The sequence below is a fragment of the Pyxicephalus adspersus genome, chromosome 6 (assembly GCF_032062135.1).
Source record: "Pyxicephalus adspersus chromosome 6, UCB_Pads_2.0, whole genome shotgun sequence".
NCBI lineage: Eukaryota > Metazoa > Chordata > Amphibia > Anura > Pyxicephalidae > Pyxicephalus > Pyxicephalus adspersus.
In genome coordinates, this window is record NC_092863.1 from 22,583,725 (window position 1) to 22,596,462 (window position 12,738).

The 12,738-nt window shown below is 36.8% G+C and overlaps 1 protein-coding gene across 1 annotated transcript; it reads right to left on the reverse strand.

Annotated features, from left to right (window-relative positions):
- Positions 1-8,031: 8,031 nt before the first annotated feature.
- Positions 8,032-12,223, reverse strand: GDF5 (growth differentiation factor 5). Its single transcript, XM_072413739.1, has 2 exons — positions 11,441-12,223; positions 8,032-9,065 (listed from the first exon to the last, which is right to left on the reverse strand). Exons 1-2 carry the CDS (start codon positions 12,069-12,071, stop codon positions 8,206-8,208), a joined length of 1,491 nt encoding a protein of 496 aa, XP_072269840.1. The 5' UTR covers positions 12,072-12,223; the 3' UTR covers positions 8,032-8,205.
- Between the last annotated feature and the right edge of the window lie 515 nt (positions 12,224-12,738).

The following is a 12,738-nucleotide window of genomic DNA, read 5'->3' on the forward strand; positions in this document are numbered from 1 at the left end:
TTGTGAAGTTTGACCCAACCTCACTCTTTGTACACAATAAACACATGTAAACATCTCACACATATGTGTACACATCCCTTAACATCTGAGGTTTGGGTGATGGAGCTTGTGACTCACTAAAACAGACAATGTAACTTGGTAACATCGGAAAGTTAAACAGAGCTTACCTGCAGGCTGGGGCAGGTTCCGAATGCTCCAATGCACTTAGTGATGTGCTGGTCCAATCGTCATCTGTCTATCCTGGGTTTCAGCACCACATGTCAAGGAAAAATGTATCAATTTCTTAAAGAAACATCAGTCGTTAGGTTAATATTAGAACCATAAACGAACAGACATAGACACGAGTTAATCTAAGAAGTCGCTGTTCTAATTTATTCAGAAAAGATGGTGTTATTTATACAAAGTAAAGTAGGTGGTACAGAAAAGTATTTAAAGGTTGAAGTAAAAAAGGTGATCCTTCAGGAATCTTGAGTGAATGATGGTCCTAAACACTTTATGGCCCAGTTGTCTGGGCAATCTCCTCACACTCCCCCCAGATGACCATTCCCTTTGTTACTGTTCTTGTTAATACTTTAGACACACAAAAGGAACTCAACCAGATGTTCAGGATGTTCAGCCACCACAATGCAGTCAGATTTATTGATATATTTCTCATGGCTCTGCAACAAAATTGAAGCTACAAACAAGATGGAGTCTATGACAAAGGAATTTTTCTTCTCAAAGTGATCTCATGGTCTTGGAGAGCTGTGGAGACCTAGTAAGTCTTGAAACTCGACTTAGTATTCAAACTTGGATGACATAATTGGTGAGTTGTGAAGGCCCAGTGTAAACTTGGCCCATTAATGGGCGTGCATTCCATAGTCACAGGTGGATTCAATAGACAAGGCTGTATTTTCAATTGCCAAACACAGAAATGCTAACTTTTGTGAGTTTGTAAAAAAAAGTGCAACAGAAAAAAATGGTAGAAATGTGGTAGAAAAAAAAATATTTGTTTCTTCACAATGGTTTATGGTATGTTACCAATTCTGACTGCCTTCATGATTTGTTTCCATTTATGTTGTAATACAATCCATATCTGACTGTTGATGGTATGTCATGCATTTTAGATGTACTAATTTCAAAAATTTTAGTTAGGCCAAAATCTTTTCAATATCCCTTTGTTCCAGCTTATTTCCCTGCTAACCCTCCCCTACCCAGGTTCAACTGATCTCCCAAATTCCTGTTACTTGAATCAGTACATCCATATTCCCCAGAGGTGTGTAATACAATTTTAGTTAATGGAGTCCTGACAGGCGGCAGCAGGAAAAGGGGGCGGTGGACCCTGAAACGGAGCGTGGACTGCATTGGTAACTGGCATTTAGAGCAGGGTGTAGTGTATCATCAATGTCACCCAAAAGTGTGTAATACAATTTTTGTGAATGGAGTACTGAAAGGTGAGATCAACAGCAGGAGGAGTAGGCGGTGGGCCCTGAGAAGGAGCGGGGACTGCTTTGGTAACTGGCATCTAGAGCTGGGTGTAGTGCATCATCAAGGCCACACAGGAGTATGTAATACAATTTTAGTTAATGGAGTACTGACAGGCGGCAGCAACAGCAGAAGGTGGAGGCGGTGTGCCCTGAGACGGGGATTGGACCGCATTGGTATCTGGCATCTAAAGCTAGGTGTAGTGCAACTTGAATGCCACACAGAAGTTTTTAATACAATTTTTGTGAATGGAGTACTGACAGGCGGCAGCAGCAGCAGGAGTAGGTGGTGGGGCCTGTGATGGAGCGTGGACCGTATTGGTAACTGACATCTAGAGCTGGGTGTAGTGCATCACCAATGCCACACAGAAGTGTGTAATACAATTTTAGTGAATAGAGCACTGACAGTTGGCAGCAGCAGCAGCAGCAGCAGGAGGCAGTGGGCCCTGAGACGGAGCGTGGACCGCATTGGTAACTGGCATCTAGAGCTGGGTGTAGTCCATCATCAATGCCACACAGAAGTGTGTAATACAATTTTAGTGAATGGTGTACTGACAGGCGGCAGGAGCAGAAGGAGGAGGCAGTGGGCCCTGAGAAGGAGCGGGGACCGCATTGGTAACTGGCATCTAGAGCTGGGTGTAGTCCATCGTCAATGCCACCTTTAATACAAATATCAGAAATTTGTGAATAAACATAGAAGGGCCAGACAAAGATGTTTTGTGCGCCAGCACTGTTGCTGTGGTCTGTGATCCCGGAAGCGGTAGGAAGGTGGAGGATATTGCTAGTTTGCATCATGAAGTGGATGACATGAATGCCAACCCTCGATCTTACAATACTTAGATGAAAAATTAGGCAAAGGCAATGGTACCTATCAGTGTGGCAGTACTGGAGGTTTTCATCCGCAGTTTGTTGGCCTCCCGGAAGCAGCAGAAATGTAAAGTATATTGCTAGCTTGCACAATGGCAAGCATGACATTGGCGATGAATGCCACCCCTGTACTTTGCGATAACTAGCGGAAAAATTCAACCGAGGCAGGCTCAGCTGACAGGGTGTTGGGGATAGCCAGCCACAGACTCAGCACAGGAGCAGTCTGTGTTCACAGTGAGTCCTTGTGTCAGTCAATCAATGACATCAGCAGTGGGGGTATTATAGTTGTTAGTAATCCACTTTTTGTTGATTTTAAAAAGATGAGGCAATTGACATTTTCCTGGCCACAGTCATGATCGGTTGTGACCACTCCGCCAGCAGCACTGAAGGTTCTTTCGGACTGAACACTGGATGCCGGGCACGAAAGAAGCTTGATGGCATACTGTGCCAACTGGAGCAGATTTCAAGCCTGTTGACTCAAAAAATAATGGCGTCACTACTGTCAGGACAGGCATCCTCCTCATAACTGCTGACTTCAACACCACCACCACCAGCCAGAAAAGAGCCAACGTAATTGTGCACCACGCACTTCATGCGTTCTCGATGGTTCACTTGTTTGAGGTGGCCGCATCAGGGTCACTACAGCTATCTTCCTGAGGCAGTGTACTAACATTAGGTAACTAATAACGAAAGCAACCAAAAACTGCAACCTGTGGAGGTCAAGGATAAAGGGGAATCCAATAAGCAGGGGAGGGAGGGTAAGAGGAAAAAACAAAGGAAAGGTATAAAAATGTAGAAAAGGTGTAAAGAAAAGTGATGAGTAAGGCTATTATAGGGCTTTAATAAAATGAATTAAAATCCACACAACAGATTAATTTATGAACACAGTACAATATTCGGAGAACATGAAAAAGATTGTGTATATGGCCCAAGGAGAGGATGTACAGAATAAGATAGATTAGGTATTATGACAGGGGAGCAAAGGGGCGAGACAATAAAAAGGTATATTATAATGAAGAGAAGTACCCTGCACATTTATTAGAAAACAAATGGACTACCAAAGGGAGAAGTCCAATGTGTCAGTAAACAAAAAGAAGGAAGGAATGGGAACAAGGTAAAAGTATAAGTAGTCCAAAAGGAAGCAGACGGTGGAGGCGAATTAATTAGGAGTAGAAAGGGTTAAACCGAGATCCGAAAAGGTGGAAGCTGCAACATCCAGAGTGGGACAAGAATAGGATTTACCTTTTTAGAAGAAAAGCAACTGAAACGGAAAGCCCCACTTATATGGTATACGGTGATGAATCAGTATATCCAAGTAAGGTTTCATGGATCTGCATTTATCTATAGTGGATGAAGCAATATCCGCAAATAATTAGTACTCATGTCCTTGAAAAATCAGGGGAGCTCTCTGTGCTTTGCCTCTGGCTGCTAATAGAAGGCTTTCCTTGTATACAGAATACAGTACAGAAATATAAAAACTTTACCAAGATGTCCCTAGGTGGACCTGAAGATTTACGTTGTTGTTAGAGAGATGACACAAAGATTTGCAAGTAAATTTAAAGATTACACTATTTAATAATAAAGACAGACAGACAAAACAATGCAATAACAAATAGTTTTATATAAAAAAAAAATACTTAGCTGTGGAAGTGAGTTGCATTCAGCCAAGGAGTCCGCCAATTTTAATGGCTTGGCAGATGATCTAAAAAAATGTTGCATGCAGTAAGTTCTAGTTGAGCCTTCTCCTTTAGGTGTGGCATTGTGTTTTAAACTACCCAGAAACTGAAAATATTGTCAGTGCTTGACCTGTACTGACCAATGATCATCCATTAACCAGCATTTTACCTTATAAAGGATGCCAGTTAAAGGATGAGCTGCAATCCTTTAAGAACACATATCTGATATCAGTCACTTGGATATTGTAAAGTGACACAGATTGTCCCATTTGGAATATACCAGAGTGTTTGAATTAAGCAAGCACAGTCTGTATGTGGGCAAAAGAAAGGTCCAGTCCTGTAAATGATTTATGCAGTCAGTAAGGCTGAGACTAAGGCAGTTCTGTCTTTAAAAAAGAAATAGAGCTGTGCAAAAAAAGTGACATAAGACTTTTTTTCCACTATTGCTAAAGTTGACAATAAATTGTGGGCAATCTTGTCACTACTTGTCTGTTATTAGGCAGGCAAGGTAAGTAGCATAATTTAAAGGCAGATTGAGTCTAGAGATCATATCTAGGGCTCTAGTTATAAATTGTTCACCCAGTCAATTCCTCTAAAATTAGCTGGTGGGCAATTTTTCTACTGGTCTTCTGTTTTTTTTTTTTAATATTAAAGTTTTTATTGAAAGTGTGAACATAAAAACAAGGGTATTCCTTGAAAACAATGGCACATAAACGTACTGTAACAATAAATTGTAACATATCCGAATCTATAACATTACACAATCTGCATTTGTAATTTTTTTTAAGAAAAAGTAAGGAAATAAAAAAGAATAGGTGGGAGAGAAAGGAAAAAAGGGGGAGCGGGAACAAGGGTAAATCGAGTTGTTCAGCGAGGAACTATACCATAATTTGAGTGAGCCATAAATAGAAACAAAATTTCAAAAACCGGAACTGGAATGCACAAGTGTGTCTAAGTTACATTAATAAAATAAAGTCTAAGTTTTAATAATTCGGCAAGTGAACCTACATATTGTTGAAAGGGCAAACACTGTACTATACATTGATACATAGGGATATCCAAAAAATGTCGTCTGACCAACTCTGAACACTTTGTCCTTAATAAGAGTGTATTTTATTAAAATATTGATCCCTATCCCTAAATAGTATCCAGGGCACCCATATCTTAGTAAATAGTTACGCCGTGTCATGGGAGTCATGTTGGCTCTCTTCCAAAAAGCACAGCATATCCACCTTCCATTCACAACCTTTCAAAGAGGGCTCATGAGAGTCTTTCTAGCAATACATACTTGTCTTCTATTTAACAATGACTTGTGTTGCCACCTAGTGGCCAATTATCAAAAGTGAACAACTGTCACAATAGGACATGAATACGAAAGAAACTAATTTTATGAGAGAATTGAAAATGGAATAAATTATTATTAGAGCCCTAGAGGCAGATTACTAACTAATTTAAGGGCTTTATCTTTATATTTTTAAGGGGAAACTTTTGTATGTCGTTTAGATCAGTTGTGGCTGCTGCCAAACTAATTCTTATGACCTCTTAATAGAAAGAAAATTTCAGGTGTTGCAGCCCATAGTATTCAAGATATCTTTTTTAAAGTTTAATTTAAAAAATGAATTTCACAGCCAAACATGTGCTGGCAGTGTAAACTGTCACTAATACCCTCTATGTAATGCAAACTGTTCCATAACATCACATAGGCATCTCCCAAAGGATTTGTGTATATTTTTAATGTTACCCCTAAAGCCAAATAAAAAGACTGTCTTTCAATGGAGTACTGTCTTTTAACACTTTTTACACTTTTAACTCTTTTTGTTAAAATCCATCATGGCAGTGCCCAACCCCCCTATGCTTTTTTGCCTATTACAAGGATACATGCAGAACCTCCTACTCTGGTTCTCCTCCTGGAGAAAATATAATATGTGTTCTAGATGGACTAGATTAAGGCCTCATTAGATAAGGAGACAAGAGTAGAGAATTTCTTTGAAACATGGGAACCATACATCGTTATCCGTCCTGAAGTACACAAAAAATGGGTTGCAAACCTCATGGTACACATATTGCTCACTGGACAATGACCCTCCTGTTGGATGTTAACCAACTTGATGACCCTTAAACTGTCTCCCGCTTCATTGGTTTGTTAAATCATAGTACTTTGATACTCTTTTTATATGTATGCTGAACCTTTAAGTTTGTTATATGTAGGTTAAAAATGTTTTCTTTCATTCTTGTTTTCCTTTTTTTCGTTTTTTTGTTTTTAAAAAAAGATATCCAAGTACTTGAAAATTTCAAGAAGTTCCGATTTCTAAAATTCTCAGTGTTTTATGTGTTTCAATATAGCATCTTTCTAAAGATTTTTTATTACCTTTGCGCAAGAATATAATGCCGGATTATGGCAAACCAATTTCAAGTGACACCAAGTGCATCAGAAACACATAATAATGCATTTTAGGTCATTTGTTACTTTAAATAAACCTGTCTTGTGAAAATACAATGACTGCTCTTGCTGACCTTCTGAAATATTTGTTGCTTACTAATAACTATAACGGAGTAAAGTGCACAAGAAAGTTGAAGAAAAAAAGCAGAGCTTTTTATCTCCAATACTTATTTGTGGGTCCACAAAAAAGTATTAAAGCTAGAAGAAATGCATGATGGACAAATAGAAGATATATTTACAGCAAAATATTTTTAACATTTGTGAAAGGCAGGATCCCATGGAAAAGTTATGGACACAGCTTCTATAATATTACAAAAACACAATGCAAGCATTTTACATAAATTTATTTTGTAAAATTACATTTCATTACCTTTTTTTCCAACAGTGTCCTAACTTTTTTTTCTACTAATCCATTCTTCTTTTAGGCTTAGATTATCTAATCAGTTGTGTATTGAAAGCTACTCCTGTTTTTAAGTAATTGTTAAATAAATAATTACTAGCTCAATTCAATAAAATCTAACTCCTGTTTTAAAGGATAAGAAAGTGGCAGACATTAGGCCTGATTTATGAAAGCTCTCCAAGGCTGGAGAGGATACACCTTTATCAGTGAAGCTGGGTGATCCAGCAAAACAGAAGTGGGTCTAGTCCAGAATTGCAAACAATTGCTAACAAGTAGCAAACGATTTTAAAAAATCCATTTCAGGTTTGCTGGATTACCCAGCTTCACTGTGGAAAATGTATTCTCTCCAGTCTTAGAGACCTTTAAAAAAATCAGGCCAATTATGTGGATTGTTTTAGTGACTCTCTCTATGCTGAATGTCCTAGTAGAAATGGCCATTATTGTTTGGTTAAATAAAGTTTATTTTTTTTAACTATGTTAAATTAGGTTTTAGGGGATCAATACAATGAGAGTGATTAGTAAAGGCGTGTAATACTGCAAGCCTGAAAAACCTCAGCTATGATTCATTATTCTTTGTCACAGAAACCCTGGTTTTACATGGCTCTGCATAGAAGGGTAAGGGGCGTAGTATTTATATCAGAAGCCTCTGGCTGAATCCCAAGCTCTGTTTCTCTGTTTTATTGCAATGGTCCTGATTCACAAAGGAGTGCAGTGTATTTACATTGCAAAGGTATTTTTTTGCAACAGAAAATTTACTTGGCTTAGTGAATGGAGGGAAACGTCACCAAGTATTTAGTTATTGGATCCTAGTCCTATAGGTTTTAGTAAGTAATGATTGCAATAATGAAGATCACCTTTACAATCATTTAATTTGAAAATGGTCATTAGAACTTAAAAGTTACATGACTGATCATCAATAATACCTCACTTTCTCATACTGAATGGCTTCAATAAGGTGCCACAAAATGACTTCTTGTCTTCCAGAAGTAATATATGGTATACCACAGCCACCAATATAGGTTAAGGAAAGTGTTTTTCTTTGTATACTATTTACACTTTTGAAAAAAGTAAACAAAATACATAGCTAATATTCAATATATATTTAGCATTGTCACCTCTAAATATATTTTCTTGTTCTAATTTAAAATTAACGGGTTAATTCCCAAGTCATATTTTTGTACATGTTATTGTAATGTAATCTCAAAAGCTTATTCCATGTAAAATAACTTTATAGTTCACAAGTTTTTTAAGTATTGCATTATGTACAGTGGTAACATTTAAAAGTGCACTATAACTTTGCACTTAATGTTCTTTTTTCACTAATGCGTCTTTTAGGACACTATGCCATGTTAACAGTTGCTACCTGCAGCCACAAGATTCAACAACCATGTCTTCATATTGCTTGTAGACCACATTATTGGCAGAGTCTATGTACAGAATACTAATTGGGCTTAGCCTTGTTGGGACACAGCAGGTAGGGGGAGTAGACTCTGGGTCCATGGAATTCATCAGTGTTTGGATTACCGCATGATTGGTAGGTTCTAGATGAGATCGAAGAGGAAATTCACAAAGTCCTTCACAATGATAAGCCTCATATTCCAACGGAGCAATAATCCAGTCATCCCATCCCATGTCCTTGAAATTGACATGAAGGGGTTTCTTGCTACATCCTGCTTTTGAATTTTTATTTGGCCTCTTTCTAGCTAGAAAAGGGGCCCTTCTTTTTCTCCTTTGGTTGAATAAATACTCATAGACAGTTTTATCATCCTGGCCAGACCTGGCTTTGATTTCATTGAAGAACAAGTCCCGTTTCTTTGTCCTACCAAACACCAGAAAAATTGCTTTCTCATTGGTTGGACGACCGGTCCTGTTAAAACCCACATTCTTTAGGTCAACTGGCTTCCCTTTTTCCAACACTTCTAGTTCAAAACACAGCTGAGCAGAGTTTTTAAAGTTTTTGAAAAGTTTCCAAATGTCAAAAACTTCCCACTTTGATGTGTCACTATTACTAAGTGCCCGAGAGTCCAAAAGAGTAGCTGGCCTCTTATTAGCTGGGCAAATGTACAACTTTATCTGAGAAAACTTTCCAGAAAGCTGGAATTTGGCTTCTGTTGGCTTTTTTCTTAGAATACGCAGTTCAGCTCCCAGCAAACCATCTTTTTCAAGTGCGTTGATGTCAAAAATATATTTTTGTCTTCTTGTTACCGACAGCCGTTCATCTTAAAAGAAAAAAGGTGAACAGTAAATATGGGTGGAACATTCTGAATAGTAGGGAAAGTATTTTTTGTTTTTAAATCTGAAATAGTAAATTAATACAATTTGCTGCTTATAAATACTGAAATGCATTTATTAAGTACAACTCTAAGCTGATGCATGAATTACTCTTAGTTCAAATATGAAACTATTCTTGATTTCTGAATTATTGGTAATAATATTTGGCATAATCTAGTCATTAATAACACACACACAATTTCCTTGTGTTTTTTTAATGCAGTTACGTAAATAGATAATCTTCTAAAATCTCTTATTTTAATAGATGTACATATATATATTGGTTATCCTTCCCTCAGATTGGAGGATGCTCTAGACATACAACTAAGATTTTTGGCACTGAATGTTAAAATTTAAAAATAATAAAGACAGCTCAAATACTGCATGTAATTAAAAAAATATCTATGTTAATTTTAAATGATTTTCATTTCCCAGACAGTGCATTTCCATGCTTTTCTAAAATGTGTCAATCTTAACACTGTATTTATTACTATAGAGACAAAAAATCTCCTGCAGTCATTGAAGGGCTGCCAGAACTAACATAGTCGGGGCTCATACTAAATATAAAGTCAGTTTTTTGCATCACACAACTTTCTCTTAACTGATTGTTTCCTTAAGCAGTGTAAAAATTAGGTAAAAAAATTTGTGACCATAAAAATCTTTATGATCCTTATAATAAATGTTTATCTTATATGCTCTAGAAAATGAAATTGTGATGTCTGGCTCAGGGTATTAGCTACATTGGTTGGCATACGGACAATTTGCCTATATGGTCATCAGGCTTTGTTATTAGAACATCAATCTACTCTACACTTGAGGCACAGATCTTACAGAATCTGCTGTTCCCACTGCTATGATTAAGGGCTTAGATAATGGGAAAATTCACATGATTTACTACCCTGCAGGATCCAAACTTTGGGGAGCTTTATTAGCTACAGGTGTTTAGAGTATACAATATACAATGCTTTGCTGAAAGTAGCCCTGTTCACTCTTTCAACATTCCCAGCACAATAGCTCAGTACTTGAAAGGCCATCAAGGAAAAAACTACGTTGAAAAATTTAATCACTTGATCTTGCTGACAAATGTTTAGTTTACATCAGTCTGGAATATGTGTTGCAAATAGGGTGGCTGACAACCAGAGATAAATCTAAAATTACTAAGCAATTAAAACTTCCTGTAGCATGTAGAACTAACTGGATATCAAATGATTACTGTTTGTAAAAGAGCAGTTTATCATTTTCAAAATCTCATTGATTACTAAATCTCACTAAATTTTTTGCACATGCACAAAAAAGTATAATTAATAATAATATAATACAATATAATATTATAATGAATATAATTTTTGAAAACCTACAGCAGCATATTGCTTTACAAAATGTAACAGTATATTACCTAAAAAACATAACTTTAAAAAATAAGAATATTTCACTAAAAGAGATTGGGCTGTTCCACTATTACTCACATGGGATTATTCATATTTCACTTAGTTTAGTTAATAAAGATCTGCTGACTACTAAGCATCCAATCATGTGCAGGAAAAAATAAAATTTTACATTACTTTGTACACTATTGGATTTATGGTCTGATAGGTCCCCCTAATCTCAGCATATCTTCAAACAAGTTGTAATAAAATCCTGTTACATTAAACCAAAAATTGTAATTTAATGTGATGTGTAATTTTCTGTGACGCAGAAAGCAAAAATGTAGGTCACAATTCAGAAACCCTTCAAATGCTTAGAACAATGTTTTGCCTGTTTCTGAAATGATTTTGTTGCTGAGTCTGTTACATTAGAAACGCAGAAAAACTGTTTATTTTAATTTCTGTCTTCTGAGAAGATTTCTGTCAAATTATACAGTCACATACAATTCCTGGGCTGAATATCCTTGCAGCTTTTAATTAGGAACATACAAAATCAACTTATAGACTATTTTACTTCGATGTTAGCAATTTTAAAAGTAAACTTTGTCATAGAAATGATGAATGTTCTCTAGCTTATAAAAACAATGTGCACCTCTAATAAATTCTGAAAAATGGTATCACAATACAGATCTGAAAAACTTGAGACACATGCACCTGTAATATTCCAAAGGAATTCTCCTTTTGTATGTTACAAAGAAAGTAACCCACCAACCTAGCCAAATGCATTTCATAATAAATATTATAAATACACTCAGCTGTTTAATATAAGTATATTAATAAAATTGTTGCTTCTTCTCTTTCTCATAAAATGTTTTTTTTTTTAACAACTGGCATAAGTTGCAACAATACGCTACATTTTTACCAAACAATGTTAAACGCTCTAAATAGAGCTGTCTTACCTTGACCTTTGTCTATAAAACTGGTAATAGTGTTAGCTAACCCTGCCTCAAGTTTCAGGCTTCCATTCACACCTTTCCTTTCAGCATCCGACAGAGCTCGGTATAGTGATAACATATACTCATGGGGAGTGATAAGAGGTTGTTTAAAAGTGTCCTTTTGCTCTTTTTCTGCAATTGGATTTGTAGACTTTTTTGGTTTAAATCCAGCAGAATCTGCATGCACATTGACAATTTTGGTAGAGGCCTTTCCTCCAAGTAGTAATGGCCTTATATTCACAATTTTCTCTCCAGGTTGCTTATTGTTGGTGTTGCCATTCTTTGTTTCAGAAGTGGGTGTTTTCAAAATGTCTTTTTTTGCCTCATCATTTTTAGCTAGGAAAACTCTGGTCTGAGCAACTGTAATTTTGCTCCTAGCTTTTGCTGCACCTACTCCATGGCCAACATTTCCTGTTCTAGTGGTGTTAGCCTTGAATAAGGGAGTCTTCTCGTTTCCTCCTGCAATTGGAATCTCTAGTTTGTGCCCTGGGTGAGTGTGTCCTTGCTCAGTAAGGCCCAACACCAAAGGGACAAGACTCAGGCAGTCCCAAGTCAGATACCAAAGTAGTAAATGAATAAATCCCAGGATTTTCATCTTCTGATTTTCTGAACATCACCGTAGAAAGAAAAAGCAAAAGGTCCACCAAATTGGCATTCAGCAACATGAAACAAATTAAAAACCAATGCTAGCAGGAACACCTTTCTTCTCAGTTTCCTTTTTAAATATGTTTGCTTAACGTCGTTCTCCAGTCCCATAGTGGAAACTAACATGAATTCAGCTTTAATCTCTGTTCTCCGTCGAGCAGCTGTAAAGAACGTGCTCTTGAAAGGTGAAGTTTACCTCCTGCTTTTCTGCTTGAAAACTGTCTGAATATTTGAAGGAGTCTTGTTTAAATCTGAGAGTTTTTTTTCCAAGGAGGAAGAATGGCGTAATGCTGCCTCTGTGTAAAACCCTTTTTTAAAGATTTGAATCCTTTCCAGTGAAAATATTTCACACACACAGAGTCTTGCAGGTGCTCTGAAATCTTTTACAAACCTGAACTCAGGAATTGCAACCGGAATTCCAACCAAAACCAATTTAATTACTCTCTGATGTCATCCTGTCTAAACTAATTTAAGTGCGATATATTTCTTGAGGAAAAAAAAATCTTTAACCTTTCCATTAATGTAAGTCAAACTCTATGTGAAACCATTTCTGTAGCACCAAAACGTCAAGTTATGTCATTTAAAGAGGCAAGGGGTCTGCATTAACCTTACATGAA

What these genes read in the sequence shown, in the direction of transcription:
- GDF5 (XM_072413739.1), bottom strand. Translation starts at nt 12,071, where the DNA reads ATGAAAATCCTGGGATTTATTCATTTACTACTTTGGTATCTGACTTGG. An exon ending in TTTTATAGACAAAGGTCAAG is followed by an intron (nt 9,066 to 11,440) that starts GTAAGACAGCTC and finishes TTTTCTTTTAAG; the next exon opens with ATGAACGGCTGTCGGTAACA.